The sequence below is a fragment of the Watersipora subatra genome, chromosome 7 (assembly GCF_963576615.1).
Source record: "Watersipora subatra chromosome 7, tzWatSuba1.1, whole genome shotgun sequence".
Lineage (NCBI taxonomy): Eukaryota > Metazoa > Bryozoa > Gymnolaemata > Cheilostomatida > Watersiporidae > Watersipora > Watersipora subatra.
The window spans coordinates 17,420,278-17,441,112 of NC_088714.1; the positions used below are offsets into that span (position 1 = coordinate 17,420,278).

Here is a 20,835-nt window from a genome sequence, read left to right on the forward strand (position 1 = left end):
AATTGGGGCAAAAATCTCATACATTTCTCACGCATTTTCATTGGGGTGATTGCGTGAGTCTCACGCCCAATGCGTGAGAGTGGCAGGTATGAGTAGGAGTTTAGTTTCTTGAAAACACAACTCCACGCTAGTTTTTCCCTCCACAAAATTCTGAATGGAGATTAGTAAACGCATTGGGTAGATTTCATTGGCCGCCCACGGCCGTGAAATTGTGATCACCTGCGTTCCTAGGTTAACGTGTACGACGCTTGTAAACGATACATGAGGTAACTCTGACGCTGAGAACACGAACTTTACGTCTTTAAGCCGACTTTTGGCAAACAGCTGCTTTCACTTTCATTTCAATGCTAAAAGGTACCGAGGCGAAAAATGGGATTGTCTTGGAAAGCGCGACGATGAAGTAAATGAATGCTATTAAATTAATGACGTGCTAAAGTGATCACAAAATTTAATTTGGTGTGGTACATAATTTGTCAGCTTTTTGAATTTTTAATAAAAAGGTAAGTTTGCTCCACCGTACTGTACGATAGCGTTGGAACAATATTTATGTGTTAGATTTAGTAGCAATAATGTGAGATGGCATCGTACACTCGCTATTGTGTTAATCTAAAGCGTATACCAGAATGTTATTTAGTTTACTATAATGCTTGTATAAAAATAATTATCGCTTAGCTGCCGCAGTAGGCTTCTCGAAAACCATTGTCGATGTTTGGTTGAACAGCGTTGATATAACTCCGACATTATTCTCTCAAAGAAATAGTTACTTAGCATTGAATGAACAGTATTTGAAGTACATAGGGTTGTTAAAACTGTTGATAATCTGTTGCAAGCTTGCAACTTGTTGCCATGTTGCGTGCGCAGCAAACCTGTGTCCCTACACCTAGCAAGTTGTAGAAAGCTTTGCTATGGATGCCTTTCTCGTTGCGTGACATTGTTTGCGTACCTTTCTGTACTTGTTGTTTACTAGGAATGAAAATTTTGTTAATTGTTATCTAGTGCAGTGTTTGCTACCAATAAAACAGTTTTAGATGCAATGTAACATCAAAGTAAATTGTTTTGAAAGTTACTCTACAGATTTTATTTCTGAGTGCATTAATTTTGGCTATACATGGATAGCTTACAAACTATGATGAATTTGGAAGCCTTGAGCTATTGAATCTGACAAACATTGTCTATGTTAAAGTTTTTATATCTTGAGGTGAGTAGAGAATGAACTGAATTATAGTATACAGAGATTTATATACGCGAACAGCTATATATGTTAACAGCTGCCGGTATTTTGGTGAATTAAATTTCATGACAAAGCATTCACGCAATGCTCTATGATAACTTCTACGGCTTGTTTATCAATGAGTATTTGTACTAATTACTGTCCATGTTATGTTACACGGAGAGTGTTTATGCGTCATACCATCTGTTATAGTGATAGTTTCATTGAAGATTGTTCTCTGACCTGTGCTGGTAATCTACGTTTGTGCAGGATAATCCATGCGAGACATTCTTACACTCTGAGCTTCTACCCAACATCAATATTGAAACAATCTTTTGAATGCTCTTTGATGCTACTTGAAGTTTAAATATTGAAAATGTTGGCTGGCTGCATAGTAGATGCTTAACATGAAGGGAGTGTCAATAGACTTAACACTAATTGAATGCCTAGATAGATTTATTCATATTTGCTAAATTGGTTTACTAAGTATTCTTAGTCAATTCTAATGATTGGATGGTTAACTCTATTGCTGTTGCTGAAGACTATCAACCTCTGAGATGCTCTACAATCACCTCAACCATTTTAGCTGGTGTTGCCTTATTCATGCAGCTCTATTGCTGGAATAATATTATTGTCTTTAATCTCTGCTGTTTGACCTGTAGCGCCTTTGAACTTTATTCTCTGACCACCGGTGCCTTTGAGTTCTCCCGGGTTATTGGTGGTGCCTTTCATCTCTCTTGTTCTTTTAGTGGTGCTTTAAATAAACTTCAATGCCTGGGGCTAAATTAAAGATGAAATTTCAACCATCACGCTAATAGTCTTGTTTGATTTCAGCCAATCCACCGTTTCTTCATCGTATACGTTCGAATTTACTCACTTTTTGTGTTAAAACTTACATGTTGAATAGAATATTTTTGTACTAACACCCAGTAATTTGTTTAATTCATCTATCGATGCAACAAATCATATAACTGAATCATAATCATATAACAGCCATAAAGCATTGGATGGACGTTAAACTCAAATCACTAACAAATAATCGACATAAGGATTCTTTACCTCAACTGTACTTTAGAGATACAGTAAATATAATTATAGTCTGGGTGACGCATACGACAGGCAGAGTCGAATCTGAAAGTGATATAGCTACACTGCAAAATATATTTTAGCATAGACTAGATGAATTTTAAATCAACAGTGTATCTACTTTTTATTGGTTTCGCAATTTTTTTTGTCTCCTTATTCCCCTGATGAAAATGTGATGCTTTGTGAATTATTGAATGCTGTATGTTTGTTCTAACTTTATAGTGCATGCTAGAACGTTTGCGTGCATACGAAACCATGAGCAGGAGTTAAACAGTATTTTTAGTCACTTTATCATATTACTGAAATTTAAAACTGTTCCTGCTCGATTTAACGACATGAATGATAATCATGCATTGAGTGAAACATGTATTTTCATGCATCAATATTTTTTATACCGTTTCCTAGAGTAAGTTTCCAGGTGAGCTCCTTTAATGCTGATGTAATTCCATTGAAATTTTGTAGGCGGCTGATGACTTACTAGCTTGGCACGTGGAAGTTACATAGATATGGAGCGACGTAATCGTGTGGGAAGATCATCTTCTTCGGCTGCGTATAAGAGAAGAAGGAGCAATGCTATTGGTCTTCACAAGGTTGGTTCCCGAATGTTCCAAATTATATTGTCCGTTTAGAATGGTGATTTTTCTGTTTAATTTGGATAAGGCAGCGCTTGAAATGGTTTTAAAAGTAATATTCTTGTATTATCAGAAGCCAGTTTGTTTTAGTGTGAAGGGTAAAAAGGAAAAAATGGTGTTCACATATCAAATCATGTTTTAAGTTTAACCTCGACACCAACTTTGAAGATTGCTGGTATTCTGAGAAAGTTCTGGACTAGCTTATTCTAGTCTACTAAATTGAAAGACCACTTGGAGTCGAGCTCAAGCAGGGCTTTGTGATCTGTCAGTCCAAAGATTTTTAACTTTAGTTAATAGACAAGTTGAATAGAAAAAGCTAGTCTTTGTGGTTGAAAAGGAGAAGAATTCTTGGAATCATCCAATGATAAATTAGATGACATTTCAGCTGTTTTGAGACTCTTTGAGGCCTCTGTGAAACCAGCTGACATTTGCTGATATACACAAACATGAACTATTATATGGTAAACAAATTGTTTGACCCTGTCATGACTCCATAGATAAATGACTCCTTTGGCCAGTGCAGTTTTTCGCTAACACGATCCAATGCCTGCTGAAGGTGTCTAAAATAATCGCTCTGCGATGTTAACCACTCGGGCTGTCTTATATTCAGTGGGAAAAGTTGCACGACGAGCCGTGTATTTGCTCAAAAAATATTATTAGCCATATTTAATGCGCAATTATCCGGATTTCTTTTGTCGTGCTCAACTCGACTTTTGTAAGAAAGAAATGCGCACTTTGTCTTATGTTTTTGTTAGAATGAATATGACAATCCTTTAACTACCAGTCGCTACAACCCTACAATCCCTCACAAAAGGCCTACAGAGAGCAATTCTTGATTTGGTTTGTTCATAAAGGACTGGCTCCTTGTACTTGCCTATGAGTTGAACTAATTACTTTATTCATAGTAATAATTAGCAGTTCAGGACTGAGTTAAATTCCATCCACTTTATCCTCTTCTCATAAGTGTCTCTGCTCTGGTTCATTGAAGAGTTATCAGATGCTGGCATTTTTCCAAGGTTTCCTTTTAGCTGAAAGTCTTGGGTGAGAATTCGTTGACTCTCAGTAGGAACGTAACGTAGTGCTTGCTTCAGTCATAGAGATCCCCCATTTAGATCTGTATCAAGCGACCATGTCTGTCATGCGGACTTCTCCACGGCTTTTCAAGTGTTTAGGCAATAGGATTTTGGTGGAAACACCTTCCCATATCAAAACATTTACTTAAAAGCTAGGGATGCCCTAATCCTGGTGTTGATAACATTATTGACACTGATATGGGGATTAAGTACATGGGATCAGTATCGGCTGAGTTTTTTTCAAATAAATCTGATATTTCAAATGCTTTCTCCAAATCTACTCTTGATTGTGATGATATTTTTATAAAGATCCATCCTTTTTACAAATATACTAAACTGAGTTTTTATCATTCTGATTAAAAATATCTAACCGATTGCGTTTCTGGCAAGTTACCTGTATTCATATTCTAGCTAATAAATTATGAAAGCAGTTTGGTTGTTTTGTTAAGGATATAAATGATAGTGTTTCCCCCTTTTAGCGATGACAAATTATAACTCGTTCTTGGGCTAGGAGTGCGGTGTATTCTTTTTATATACTAGTGTCGTGAACATAAGTAAAGTTTTTTTAACATTAACAAATTCAAATGTAGTTCATCTATATTTACATAATGACTGAAATATTTAACAATGCAACACAAGATTATAACCTAGTTAGTTTTTAGTGAGTAGCAATAATGGGATTCGTATCAGGGTCGGCCCGCTGCTCTACTTAGAACCATGCACCGACTGCATCTTCTGTTCCTTGGAAACACCGTTGTTTATTACAACGTATGTTTTATCACTATCAATAGAGAATCGTTTGAAAGGTTTCAAGGCTCACTATTGTTATGAAGGTTGTAATGTCACTGTTACATTTTCTACAAATTATTTTAAAGATTTTAGTAGCAAGTTATCTAGGTAGAGATTGCAGAAGGGAAGTCTATGTATGTACGGCGCTACAAAAAGGATTTTTATTATGTGATAGCGGAGTAGGAAAACTCCTCTGGTTATACTCGGAACCTTTGATGGAAATATGAGCTGCGTAAGTCGATAAAGATGACATCCTACACCCCCAACTCATATTACAATCACTTTATTTGTTGGCCATTGTTCTGCAAAGCTGTGACCCGTGATACTATATTTCAATAGATACTATGTTTCAATATGGCGAAAGATCGAATGTAATTATGGTAATTTTGCATTCATCAGAGGTTGATGTTGCCTAGTTAACCGTGGGTCATGTCAAAGAATTTATATCCTCTTAGATAGCCACGGTATTTGTGTTTTCTGGATGTTTCCGCACCTCATTCTGAGATGAATCTCTCTGACAGTCAGCTTAGATGGCAGGCAAATAACCCTCATATTTATTCAACATTTGGCAGCTGTCACAACAAACAGTTTGTTGCCCCCTTGTACATGAATACAAAACCACAACTAAAACCCTGCATACCGTAGTGCCAGCAGCGCTTGTTTTAGTAGAAGTTGCATTACATAGCAATATACTTACTATTTTGAAAGTTTTAGTTGATTGTATCAGCTGCTTTTTTGCATTGGGTTGCTGTGAATACTATGAACCAATCAGAGCTAAGCAATGAGAGAAAATATGTATCTACAGTTAATAGAATTTTGTGTCTTTTCTGTTTTACTATCAATCCGCTTCATGACCGGTGCTATGTTTTCTGATTTATGTTTCCAGTTTAGCTCTCTTATCGAGAGTTTAAACATTTATGTAACAAAGGAATTTATCTATGAACAGTTCCTCCATACTGAAATCACTTGTCTAAACTCCATATAGGTGCTTGTGCAACCATCCACTGACATGTAATCTCCTGTATGGGTGTATACACTCATTGGGATGAGATCCCCTGTATGGATGGATAATACACTCATTGGCATGAGATCCCTGTACGGGTGGATAATACACTCATTGGGATGAGATCCCCTGTATGGGTGGATAATACACTCATTGGCATGAGATCCCTGTACGGGTGGATAATACACTCATTGGGATGAGATCCCCTGTATGGGTGGATAATACACTCATTGGCATGAGATCCCCTGCATGGGTGGATAATACACTCATTGGCATGAGATCCCTGTATGGGTGGATAATACACTCATTGGCATGAGATCCCTGTATGGGTGGATAATACACTCATTGGCATGTGATTATGTTTGTGAATGTGGTTGTGCTGAGATATTTTCCTCCAGTTAACCTTTGTGATATTCCATGATTAGGTATATAGGTAAACACAAACCCTGGCTGTAGCTTATAGAACCGCCTGTCGATTAGACAAATGCTTCCTTCAAATAGGAAATGTCTGCAATTGGTTAGTTTTTAGAAAACGCATCTGTCCTAATCCCAAGAGTTATGTAAATTGGAGATGCCACATTTTTGATTTACTTTGAAAGTTAACTTTTTGTGTTGCCTCATCGCAGCCAAATGTATACAATAAAAGTTGTTTGCCAGATGTTTTCATGTTTAGTTCACTTCATATCTTTCTTAAAAACACCTGTTAGTCTTTGCTCTCACTACATTAGCTCAAGTGCCTATAACTCCTGTTTCGAGTGACTGATTTTAAAATTACTTTTCTTTATGAAATGGTTCTGATGCTTATTTTACTAGGACAGAGCTAGTATGCCCGCTGTGACATCTGAAACTGTCTTGTTTGTTTTTTATTTTGAAGTTTCTCAACAAATAACGCAATTAGCAAAATCGCTTGGTTTTGTCGTGCAGCTTAAAGTATTTACTGATAAAATCTCAGCTCATGTGTCTGCAGTAAGAAGTGAACCCCTCCTAAGTTCAAGGAAAGACATTTCTGTTAACATTTTTGTGTAAACGAACTGTCGCCTATTCCATATGTAGTGCTAGCACCCAAGTTCTTATAAGCGGATATATGTTGGTTACCATGTTGTTTTTATTATTCCACATGCGAGGATATTTTTAAAATTATATTATTTGGATAATATGATGAGAACACAGGAGCTGGTAACATTAATGAAACCTTCGAAGAATCTATTTGTTGTATGTCCTCCGAAGGTCAAATCACGATTCCATAGAATCCATTTGTTATATGTCATCTAAGGCTCACATCATAATTCCATAGAATCCAGTTGTTATATATCCTTTATGGGTCACATCACGGTTTTATAGAATCCATTTGTTATATGTCATCTAAGGCTCACATCATAATTCCATAGAATCCAGTTGTTATATATCCTTTATGGGTCACATCACGGTTTTATAGAATCCATTTGTTATATGTCATCTAAGGCTCACATCATAATTCCATAGAATCCAGTTGTTATATATTCTTTATGGGTCACATCACGGTTTTATAGAATCCATTTGTTATATGTCATCTAAGGCTCACATCATAATTCTATAGAATCCAGTTGTTATATATTCTCTATGGGCCACATCATGGCTCCATAGAATCCACTTGTTATAAGCCCTCTAAGGGTCACATTACGGCTCCATAGAATCCACTTGTTATATGTCCTCTAATGGTCACGTCATGATTCCATAGAATACAATTGTTATATGTCCTCTAAGGGTCACATCATGACTCCATAGAATCCACTTGTTATATGTCCTCTAAGGGTCACATTACGGCTCCATAGAATCCACTTGTTATATGTCCTCTAATGGTCACATCATGACTCCATAGAATCCACTTGTTATATGTCCTCTAAGGGTCACATCATGATTCCATAGAATCCACTTGTTATATGTCCTCTAAGGGTCACATTACGGCTCCATAGAATCCACTTGTTATATGTCCTCTAATGGTCACATCATGATTCCATAGAATCCACTTGTTATATGTCCTCTAAGGGTCACATTACGGCTCCATAGAATCCACTTGTTATATGTCCTCTATGGGTGACATCATGATTCCATAGAATCCAGTTGTTATATACACTTTAAGGCTTACATCACGCTATATGTTCTCTAAGGCTACCAAATGCTACCAAAACCTTCACTATAGTTAACTTTATATGGCTATTATGTATATACATAAGACATTGTATTCAAATAACTATTATTTAAATACAACCTGGCACTTTTGTGATTAAAGTCCCTGTTATCCGAATAACAACATTGGAAAACTTAGCATCAAGAGAAATATGAGCAAGTAGGGTTGTATGCACTAGAGGTTCATCCATGAAGGATACAAATTATCCTAACTGAAAATACCCTTTTCGAAATAGACTTCATGCTTGCCGAATCTCTCGAGGGTAGTTAATTAAAAGTTCATAACAGAGCTGTATGACATGTTTTATTCAGATAAAGATGATCTGGATATTGCTGGTCCATGAAACCGCGATTTATATACAACTACAACACAGAGCTATCATGGAGTAAAAATATTTCGTGTTTGGCTATCCTAGCTTAGCTAGGTAGCATTTGTTGTGCAACAGCTGTGTTCTAAATCAGTGTATCCATTGTAGCGCAATCCACGATTCATAATTGTTAACAACGCGAGGTCGGCTAGTACAATTTATGAAGTTGAGCTGTAGCAGCGTAGACACTCTATTGTTCTTGTAAACAATCGGCATGGTTTGAGCAGTGAGTTCATCTGTCCATCGCTATCTCTATCTATTCAATATTATCAGCGAACCTCTCTCGTATAATTATAATCCTAGTGTCTCTCTCCATGATAATACCTGACACTTGACTGGCATGTCTTTCCTCACTAATAGTCAATGACTGCTTACAGCAGGATAAAGAGTTCATGGTCACCAACTACCGTGACAAAGCGTCTAGCGCAGAACCAGTTCAGGTATTTCCATCTCATTCCAGCTGACCCGCCAGAACTAACAATGCTTGATGAGTTGTAATGCCTTAGGACTTGCCAATGTTTAAGATAGAGCGAATGACCACTTAACATAATGGCCTTAGCTAATGACATTGCACTGAGGCTATACAGCTATGTCTCTCGGCTTGTTCGGCTCTCTATCACATCTGGTGCTGTAGCCTTAACTAATGCCATTGTACTGATTCTATACATCTATGCCTCCCGGCTTGTTCAGCTCTCTATCACATCTGCAGTTGTTCTACTAACCTTTATGGTATTGAAGATGAGCGTTACCAACGTGAACTTCATTACTTTGTTAGTTCAAGTTAAACTTATTTACATTTTGACATAACTGTATAACAATGTGATTAACATATGTATAACATATAGTAATATATATCACTTTAGATGGCCCCTTCTGTACATATTATTTTGAGTTCTTGACACCTTGAACAAAACTATGTCAAATTTCGTTATTGGAAAGTATTAGAATGTAAATTTTAAAAATTAGATTGAAACTAATTAAATAGCTAAAACTATATATTATGCTCATAAAAGTAAATCAGATATTGGGTGCCAACCAATATCTGATAACACAGCCATCAAATTATGTTTTGCTGCCAAAAGATCATTACCTATACATAGTATGCATTAGAGAAGGATTGCTCTGGCATATACATGTACTGTGTAGTGTATATAGTTATGCATATTTTTATTTATAAACAAAATATTCGATTTGTGGATGCACTATGTCTAATTTGGTCAGAGGAGAAAAGCATTTTGTTTAGGAGATAGAACATAGAGGTAGTACGAAGTAGTAGAACTTGCATGACTTCATAACAACTACACCCTGTAGAGTACACAGGAAGAACATGCGTGTACAAACCGTTGTTATTGGATGTTTGGGGTAAAACTAGTCACCATCCCAGGGCTGATACTCCCTCCTAAAAGGCCCATTAGGTTCGGCCCAAAATCACGTTTTAGGGGGGGGGGGTTTTCAGACCATGGGGCACTGTCAGTGAATTTGCTACTTTAGGGGGGGTTTCCACAGCCAAGCCAGTAAAAGGGCCCATGATCATTAAGGTTTTATTCAGTCAAAGTAATACCAAGAAATTGCACCGAAAATCCAGTCTTAATTTTAATGCAGATTGCTGTTGCTTGCTTGCTGACGGTAAAGGAAGGTAAAAGAGACAGTCGACACTGCATTATCTTAGCAACCCTTTAGCAATATACTCAGAATGGATGATAAACTTATTTTATTGTTATTCATTATGTTTTCCTTTGTAAATGAAAATGATATTCTGATGGTTGATGCTTGGAATAAGTTTTATTAACCCTTTTGCAGGCATAGCGACATTTTGCCGTTTTGCGATTACTGACGTTAGTGGGCAGAGCGACTATTATGCCGCCACACGAACGGTTTTTATAAATAAATTTATGGTTAGCTAATTGCCTTTTTTATTTAATTTTTTTACCAATAGTAAATTAAAATATATTGGCTTCTGTTGGCAACAAAAAAATAATCCGTTCGCAGAAGAAAAAAACGATCATTTTTGCAATACTAAACAAACGAAAAATCCGAAATAAAAACGTATTTAAATAAAATTGGGAATTTTGTTTGTAGCTTTTTGCTGCTTTATTAATGCATGAATCATATTGGATGTTTAGTGGGGCGTGAAACCTGGGTGCCCTCTAGGGAACTCCCAGTGTTTAGGGGGTGTATTTCAAATTGGCCAACCAGGTGATTGGGGGTACAATATCCAAATTCAAATTGACCAACCAGGTGATTGGGGGTACAATATCCAAGTCTGGGCCTATCCAGGTGGGCGTTTCTTTCAGAGTATCAGCCCTGGGGTCACCATATTACATTGTATTTTAATTCAATATGGAAAACCGCTTTATTTGGAGCTGCTTGATTTTATCATAGAGTGGCTCCATTTTATCTTGATTTTTGTCCTTCGGCAGAGTTTGGATTTCGTTTATAAACACATCTGACAGTCAATGAGTCAATCACAAACACAGCAGCAAACCAGAATATCTCAGAGGCTAATTGTTGTGACTGTAACAACATTAATGCTTACACTTTTACTCAATATCCACTTGAACTGTTATTTATATAAGTAGAAATCCAAATAGCGTGGGGTTAATAATGAACATACACAAAATTGTAGTGGGTTTTATCAGCAAGCATCGGTATTTTTCTATCATTTGCGATTGTTTTTGATGTTTGAGGGATCTGACTTCCAGGATGTTCAGGAATCTTCCAGGAATTCACAAAACTTGATAGCGGTTAAAATGCTTAGAAATATGTGCCGAAATGGCGTCTCTAGTTGCCTGTTTCTCTCGTTGTTGATATCGACTATTGCGTTCAAGTTGCAACGTTCCCCATCTCTATTCTGTGTCTCCTTGCAACTATAGATGTCAACTATAGATGTCAACTATAGATGTCAACTATAGATGTCAACTATAGATGTCAACTATAGATGTCAACTATAGATGTCAACTATAGATGTCAACTATAGATGTCAACTATAGATGTCAACTATAGATGTCAACTATAGATGTCAACTATAGATGTCAACTATTATAGATGTCAACTATAGATGTCCTACTTGAACTTTCGCTTAAACTTTCGCTTAAAGTTTCAAGTTGAAGCTTTCGCTTTATAAAATCTGAGCATTTTAACTGCAATCAAGTTTTGCCGATTTTAATCTTGAAACATCCTGGCAGTCAGATCACCTCAAACATAAAAAAATGACCCTTTCGAAAAACAATGACGCTTTCTGATATTATCTACCAAAATTTTTTGCAAGCCCATATCTTCAAAATGAAAAAAAAGTGAAACAGATAAAACGGCATCTTTTTGGCACAGCAAAGGTATTTCTGTCAGCAAACATTTTAAAGTCAATCAAAGGTTAAACTGGGAGGCGAGTCCATAGAAGATGCCACAACGCAATTCCAGCTTATGGTTTTAACCTCGTCTAACAGAATGGTAGCTAGTTTGCACAGCTGCTGTCCTGGTTAGACACTGCACTGCGAGTCATCACAATGCTGTCGTTGCCCTCTCAGTAGGCACTAGTAATCCCCTAGGTCAACAAGAGACAGATGGTAGCGTAACAAGAAATGCATGTACTTCTTTAGTGAAACTATCGAGGGTTTGACGAGGTGTAATAGTTTTATAGGTGTGATATTACATAGTTGTTAGTAGAGCTTAACTATTTACTAGCACTGGTAATGGTTAACAACTAACAACAATTTTTGTCTTTTTCATAAGCTGTGTGTCTGCTGTGTGTCTGCTGTGAACTGCGATAGCTATAATAAAAAAGCCTAAGATTGGTAACAATTCCAAATATTGCTCAAGGAAAAGGCTTTCATGTTGTGTGAAGGATTATCTCTTTTTGGATAAAAGGGCAAACAGGAATGATTTTATAAGCAGTTGCAATATTTGTTAAACCACATAAATCAGCAACGTTTGTTAACATACTGATAAAAACAAATGAAAATTGAGCAATTGTGCAAAGGAATATGTTTGTAGGCGAAATTCGTTACTGTTTGGTCCCTTGTCTGCAGTAGGCTTCAAATTATCAAACAATACGTCTATGTATGAATGAGGAGACAACTCTTCATTTTTACTGTATCATTTCATGAGATTATGATCATCCCTTGACATTCTGCCCAGACTGTTATATACTCACCATTATTGTTCATAGCCTCTGTTCCTCACTCGTAGGTTAGTTTGGAGAAGGTGATTGGACTAACTGCTAGCACCAATTCTCAACTTGCCTTGGACAGAGTCTCGGGGGTGGTTGCCTACACTGCAGGGTACGTACACTTAGGTTCTCTAGTTGGACTGTCCCCTTACACTAGCATGCTTTTAATATCCTTTTTCATGGAACTTACCACATTTTTGAAGGTCAACATAATTAGTAACTAATTGATGATTTTTCTGTCACTGTTAAATTTGACTTGAAACAATGTAGCCAAGATGGCCGCCAGTCATACTAGTGCCACATGTACTGTGTGTTGTACATATAGGCTCACATAATAATATATACTCATGTGTATGCTTGTATATGTGTATATGATGAGAAGGTTGATGGTTGTACTACATATTGCTGTTATAAGAAGCTGAATGTTACTAAGTAGTTATAGAATTAACGAACTAGCGAAAAATTCAATCAGATTTCTTGGTAATTACTCGTAAGTTTGAATTTCTACTGTCTCAATAGAGTGACCGAGGGGCCAATAGCCTTTTCAGTGATGGATCACTTCCTCTGCAATCTTGCTATAAACTCAACTCCCAGCATGCTAATAAGCCTGTAGACATATCAGATATGCATACAATTACATCAGACCTCACACCTCTTTCACTCAAGGAGGAATAATCCCAAACCTTAAAGGTCGACTTGCAACAAAATTCACGTTACAGTTATTTGATATCAAAAGATTCACTATGTCTTACTTTGCTGTATTGTAGGTGCAAAATATGTGGAAATGTGATTACAAGCTTTTAAAAGCTAAAAAACGAACAGTTAATCGCAGCCACACGAGACTGTCGTAGTTTGGAATCTCTTTCCAAAACGGCTCAAATGGGACATAGTTGTACAAGATGGCTGTACAAGTTTACATTTTCACGCAACCTCAGTCGTCGAAATATTTTCACAAATATACTTCACTCATTCAAAAAACTATGTCTATTGTTCTTACACGTCTGTTTTATCGTCATTGTAATGCTGTCATTTTCAGCACGGATATCCTATAACCTACCGTAAAAATTCGTTTAAATGTTCAACATTAGCTCGAAGAAGTACATATCATTGTCTGATAATCAAGACGAGCCTGTTGGTTACCTGTGATAATCGAAAAATGCTGCAGAAATTATTCGTGAAGTATGGGTCACATGATCAGATTACGACTAGACGATTAGACCAAGCCGAAACAAAACTGTAAAGTAGTGAGCATCTATATTTGATACGGGGTCTTCGGTAAAACCCGAAGTGTTGGTCATAAACTAGTGCTACGAGAAGTTTTATATTGAGCCTTTTATTGGCCTTTCAATTCATGTGAGAACATCACGTGACGAAACAATAACCAAATGTAATGACTACGTCAGAGAAATAGAGAGATTCCAATCTACGACGGCTTTTCGATTTTGAGCTTTTAAGAGCTTGTAATCACATTTCCACATATTTGGTACCTACCACACAACAGAGTAAGACATGGTGAATCTTTTGATACCAAATGACTGTAATGTGAATTTGGTTGCAAGTCAACCCTTAAGGCTGGTTCACACTATATCGCCGTTAGTCAGCGTTTTCTTTTCGGCGTTCATCATTGATTATGTGAACTGTGAACCGATGACATCGACGAAGCAACGCCGGGAAAGTCGAGACATGTCGGGAAAGGTTGCTGCTGTCAAGCTTTCCCGATATTTCGCCGAGCATCGACGACCGCCTTTCAAATGTGAACCATTTCTGCGATGGTAATTCGCGGTCGCGGATAGCGTGATTTATTCATATCCGCTTATGATAGTTGCTGCGGGACTAGTTTTTGATTCCAGCATGCCAAAACAAAAAGATTTCTTTGCGAAAATTTAGCAAGAGAAAAGATAGCACTACATCACGGAGTATTTCCTGATGCAAACGCGGATGGGTTTGTGATAGTGTGAATATCGTTATCATCGACAATCACCAAAGTATTGTGGCATCAACGAAGAGATATGGCGATATAGTGTTGGCCAGCCTTTATGGACAGATTACATAATTTGTGTTATTGGTCATCATTGGCACTAAGTCAGCAATATTTGGTGAGAGCTACTTTAGGAGTTTCATGGTATGTTCTAGAGGAGATGAGTTCTAGATAAAGGTCTCTTTCTAGTTGGGATACAACCAATAATCCATAGTAATCTAATAGAGCACCATAAATCATATCAGTCCAACAGTCAGATAGAGGTCACTGGCAATGCTTTCTGAAATGGTAGATTATCCATTTAGAGGTCAATGTGTGTTTGGGCCGATCTACATAGCTGATCATCTAACAAATAGATTCCCTTTGGCTAATTGGCAACACACAGATGTTTGTTTAAACGCATATGTTCTGAGATATAAACTATTTATCACTATATTTTAATTCCCATTCCAACCGATAATAGGCACATTATCAGGATTATGAAGGACTTAAGGCTCACCAGTTTTACACTTTAGAAAAATTCTGGAATCACCTTGTTTCATGCCATCAGCAATACAATAGCTAAAAATTGATCTATAATTACCTTGCTCCAGTGTGGGTGAGAAAAATGGTGTAGATCATTGCTGCTAATGCTGCAAGGAAGTTTTTACAGCATCCACAATGCATTTGAAGGACTGAAATGCTGCTCAGTGAAAGAAACCGACGCCAGTATAGCTTTTTTACGATAGGAAATAATCTAAGGCATATTAGCTCCGCAATTTTATAACTTTCCAGTAAGAGTAGGTCTGTGTCATTCACATGGCTTTCTTGAAATTAAGTAGTGACTCTTGTTGGTGTGAGATTTTTTTAATTAGTCATTGACCAAAAATCTGATAGTTGGTATAGTTCGAGTATTCTAGTGCGGGCAACGATTCTTCACCATGAGCTTTAGTTCGATATACAAACCCGACGTGATTAGAAGCATATTCAATAGTTGATCAGCGAATGCTGCCTTGCTAGATTGGGAATGACCTGCAGTGCTCTTTCTAAATAATTAGCGTTAACCATGGCTACGGAATGTTCGCTCACTCTTCAGTGGAATGTTGATGCCAACGTTTGTGTTGTATGAGGATGACGACTCCAAATATTTAGTGATAAGCCTCGGCTCTGAAAACACCACCTTAAATTACTTTATGGTTATAATTGCTGTCATATTATAAGTGCTTGATCCTCGTGATGTATCACGTTGCACCCTCTTACCAATTTGTTATGGCTATGCGAAAGCCCTGGATAAAGTTATGTCAACAGTGGTACCAACTTGAAACAGCTTCCTTTGCTCTCTGTAAACATGATCCCTCCTTACATCGTGAGAATAGTTTCAACGTAAACCAGCTGTTGTTCTTAGATCCACTTAATGAATCACCTAAACCAAATTGTCGAGATAAGGTTCTACCATTAGATCATCAAACAGGAAAATATATATTCTCAGATGAAGTTACGATGGAAATTCCATTCAATCTGATGTTGCAATGAATAGCATGATCTTGCAGAACTGAGGTTTTTTAAAATGAAGGTTTTCTACATTATTGGAACCTTAAAAATGCAGTCAGTTCGGGTGTTCATCGTTTCTAACTTCAAGTTAAAGTTTGGTTTACAAAAGTTATTACTGACAAGCTCCGATGTTTAGGGTTAGCTAGCGCATACTGACTTAAACCGCTGCAGTCCATGAGGTTAGGTATCTCGGTTGTGGTACAGGCGCAATATATTGCATTAGATTGTCTCAACTTTAACCTTTGTCAAACTCTTATTGCTAGTAATAATCGGTTATAGAATATATGATAAACTTCATAATTGCACCGCTGTTTTCCAAACAGTCCCAAATCTATCAGGCATTAGTATATACACCCATACTAACTGCATGCAGAATATCTTTAGTGCTTGCAACCAGTTTAACACAAGAGGATACACTAAGAGTTATATTTGTAGTCACACACATGTAAATGTCTAATAAAATTGAAAATAAAAACAATATATAACCCATGCCGCGATATAGGCCTACTCGATTTGTTGCAAATGGCAGTTGATGTTGTTTTTGTAGAATGGTGTAGCGTATGCTGTAAAAATTTTAGGGGATGAATTTTTCCGAGTTGACTGACAATTACTTGGTGTGCTGCTGAGTCGGTTGGTAAAAATGTTCACATACATCTGGAGCAGCCACACTGACGCTTAAAGCGACTAAAGTAGTACAATGACATCGTGACGGGTTATTAAACAGCTTGACAGACATTCTGCGTAGACTGACACCAGACTGCAGTGTCGTTCCATCCAGACTTGCCTAACTTCCTGACTCCATTGTAAATCTCCACATCATACTACATTAACATAAAGTTATACGTAAAAGAGCTTGTTTGGAGGCGTTTCAACTCTCCGAGTTGGTTGCTATACATTACTAACACATTGTATTGTAATGTTTAACCTGTGGATAGGAGTTAATAAATACCTTGAAGAAGTTGCAAAATCATCCAAGTTGACATATTTTGTGAACCCATGACGACGTAGATATTTCCATCCAACGTAATTCCTCATAGAATGATGTTATGGTATGAGTAGCAGGGCAGCTCATGGACAAATGCAAATAATTCAGTGTATAGTTATATAGCTTACCTACTAGACCAACGGTATACAATAACAATGCTATGGGCAGCACATTATTCCTATTACTACTACTACCACTACTACTGTTACTACTACTACCACTACTACTATTACTACTACTATTACTGCTACCACTACAACTATTACTACTACTTCTACTATTACTACTACTATTACTGCTACCACTACTACTACTACTACTACTATTACTACTACTATACCACTAATACTAATACTACTATTACTGCTACTATTACTACTACTACTGCTATTACTGCTACTATTAATACTAATACTATTATTAGTGTTATTTTATTGTTTAAAGTTTTCACAAGACTACGTTTAATTAAAATTGCCTAATATTCGTTATGACAATGAATCTTTCGCAGAATTTACCTAGTTATGGATACATTGTTACCAGACCTAGTCATGGGTGTATTGTTACCAGACCTAATCTTTGTATGTATATACTGTTAATGAAAATGTGGCCGTTGCATACCACTATCTATCATAACAAGCAATATTACATCACAACTGTGATTGGTTGAAAATCATCAAAATTTAATAATGTTTAAATCTTAGTTTTCATCAAACTTACTTCTGTAATAAGAAAACGTCTCTTGCAAAGTCTCCCATTTGGAGTTATGTTAACAATATAAAAAAGCTTAAATTTTCACTTAATCTCTTTATGTTCGTAGAGCATTGCATGAACAGCGGAATTTTGGCTCATTTTTGTGTAAAAGGTCAAAATGAAGTGCTAAAACTGTAATTGGTTGTAACATGAATCAGAATTCCATGTTTTTACTTGAAGCTTGGAAAATTTCAAGCCTCCTTCACTAAGGATCTCGCAACGAACTCTATTGCAGATGTGTTGCTGTGCTGCAAGGCAGGAACTTCCAGGAAAGCATAATAAATGTGAGCAAGAAGACCATTACGGCGCTGGCTTTTTCTGCAGATGGCAGATATCTGGCACTTGGCGAGGTAATTATTCCAATATGAACAGGCAATGAGGCGTTTACTTTGCTAATATGCATGTAACCATAGCGATAGACCGACTCATGCATACATTCACTTACAGTAGCCCCATGAGCATGAAGTGTGAGAATGCAGATGGATTGAATAGTTGAAATTGAAACAGGAGTTTGGAATGATCCACATTTTAGGAGTAGCCGAAAGGGGGTTTAGTAGATTTTTTATATTTTTTTCAAATGCGTAGTTTGTATTCTTTTGCTGCATTCGTATTGGCTAGTGATATGACATACCTAAGGCTATTTTTATTGTCTGTTTTATTTCTAAAGTAATTGTTGTCATGATGCTCATAAGGGTTTAAGGAATTGCGTATTATGGCAAAATTGTGGTCTTGCTAAAGGTATTGGCTGATGAGATCTGAGCAATACAAAACGTCTGAACATGTTGACAATTGCATGCTTACATGCTGAACCTAAAGTGTGGTTTCTATATACGTCGCAAGCACCCGCGACAGCACCGCTGGGCTATCAGCGGTGGAATGGGAACCTATGCACTGAGTACCGCCGGTAGTTGCGGTCAATGTAAGTGTTCAGCGCTGTTCAACTTTCCTGAAGAGCCACAGGCAAAACCTTCCTGAAATGAACTGTACATATGAAGATCAGCATTTTCGAACCAACATTTACGAAAGCGAACATTTTTTATGCAATTATCAGCGATGCAGCTTTATGTGAACAGAAGGTGCCGAGCCTAGCGTCGCAAGTGTTTTGCTGCGCAAGATTACCGCCGTGGTCTTGCAATCGATATGGGAACCAGGCTTGAGGCTAATATCAGCAGAAGTTCGTGTTGAATACACCCATGCCTGTATGGGTGTCATACAATGCCTGCGTAACTAGCTCATTAAGGTACTGCACTGAATTGTCGGTTGTTGTTGTTTGTTCTGGAATAAGTTAGAAGTTGTCTCTATCGCAGTATGTAGCCTATAGATCGTAGGCTCACAGTAGAGTTATCTTTTTCAATGCTATGTAGTAAGTGTTAAGAGATATTCGTCATACATAGACCACAATATGACTCTATGGTAGCATAAACAGTCACAAGTTAGTGACTTTTTGTCACTATTAAATTTGACTTGAAATAATGTAGCAAAGATGGCCGCCAGTCATACTAGTGCCACTTGTACTGTGTGTTGTATATATAAGTTCTCATAACAATATATACATATGTGTATGCTTGTACATGTGTGTATGAGGAGAAGGCTGATGGTTCTACTACATATTGCTGTTACAAGAAGTGGAATATTACTAATTCGTTACAGAACTAACATAGATTATCTCTAACCATTGTTTTTCAAGCATTTCAAAGTCTCTGAATATCAAGATTCTAGAAACTGTCAGTTGAATGTGGTTGTTTAATACCTCAGTAGCGATTTGGTAAGACTGGCAGATGGTTTGACTTGAAAATGCCATTCCTTAGTCATTATGAAAACCCACACCAGAGACAATTGTCAACATGGTTGTAACAGCGGTTGTCATTTGCGATAGCATGGAGTTGTCTGACCTTTGTCAAAATGTAAACAGCTTATATACTAAAGACAGCACTAAATACTTATTCAATGAGAGAGTAACTCCTCATCGGATTTATTAATCACGTTATTGCAGTTAAATTAGTAGATTTAATTCCATCTGCTTTACAAACATCTAGTAATAATTTCCTCCCATAACATTATAGGCTAGCCAGTATTTTGCGTAGGCTTTCTAAACGAATATCATCTACAGCCCATTTGTAAATAGTAATGGATAGAAGATTTTTGGAAATGAGCTAAATAAGATAACATTGTTATAAAATATTTTTCAAATTTCAACCCTGTTAGTTTAATTAGCTACAATCAGTCAATTTTGTCAAAGGTATGTGAAACTTGACATCGCCGAAATTTTTGCAAAAAATACTTTAAACAATAAAAACTTGCATAATGTTTCTGTAAAAACCTGTCTTTGAAATTTTAAGCAATTCAACAATCGCACTTGAAAAACGAGATCCCGTGTAAGTGTTAGATTTTGATATTTGATAGACGGGTAGAACTTTAGAGATGGGGTGGGAGTAAGGTTGTAAATTTTTAGTTAGAAGTAAAATCTACCTCTTTACAGGTAGTTATAAACAAGTACAGTTATTTAGTTATTTAGAAATATTTAGAAAATAGAAGTGTCTTCCAAAATTATTTTCTGATTTGAAATCACTTTTGATGTTTCTTACAACCTGTTACTTAGAACGCTATATACAAACTCTCCGGATGCTGCAGCTGAATAGCTTGAAGAGGAACTCTTTCCTGTCACTTTTTGACATATTTGTAGATGTCAGCATAATAAATGCTATTTAACTAGAAATGGTCTTCTCTCACATTTAATCTTGGAATCCTGTAATGAAATTCATTTGCTGTAGCAATGCTAAAGCAGGTTTTTACTCCGTAAAATGACTAACCTGTGTTCGCTGTCCATCTCCTTTTTACAGACATTAGAGTGTGCCACGGTGAGGACCGCTATCTATTTACCAGGTCACTCGACTAACCAATCGGCTTGTCGCTAATGGTTTGCTCATAGGAAGGTCATCTGTGTCTAACAATACTATAATTATATTTGGGAGTTGTTTTCTTTTGGTTGGAAACTAATGTTGCTTGAATCGTGCAGTTGTTTGTTTATTGGTTAACTGCTCCAGTTGTGATTAATTTCAGCTTTAATTACCGCTGTATTTTGTTCCGTTATTTGGCCTCA

The 20,835-nt window shown here is 36.9% G+C and overlaps 1 protein-coding gene across 1 annotated transcript in view; it reads left to right on the forward strand.

Annotated features, from left to right (window-relative positions):
• The first annotated feature begins 370 nt into the window (after positions 1-370).
• The window catches only part of LOC137399677 (mitogen-activated protein kinase-binding protein 1-like), a 58,244-nt gene continuing 37,779 nt past the window's right edge, over positions 371-20,835 (forward strand). The window contains exons 1-5 of the mRNA XM_068085864.1: positions 371-500; positions 2,759-2,886; positions 8,705-8,767; positions 12,513-12,604; positions 17,971-18,085. Of these exons, the coding sequence (XP_067941965.1) occupies positions 2,803-2,886; positions 8,705-8,767; positions 12,513-12,604; positions 17,971-18,085 (354 nt within the window). The 5' untranslated portion in view covers positions 371-500; positions 2,759-2,802. The remainder of the gene's footprint in view (positions 501-2,758; positions 2,887-8,704; positions 8,768-12,512; positions 12,605-17,970; positions 18,086-20,835) is intronic.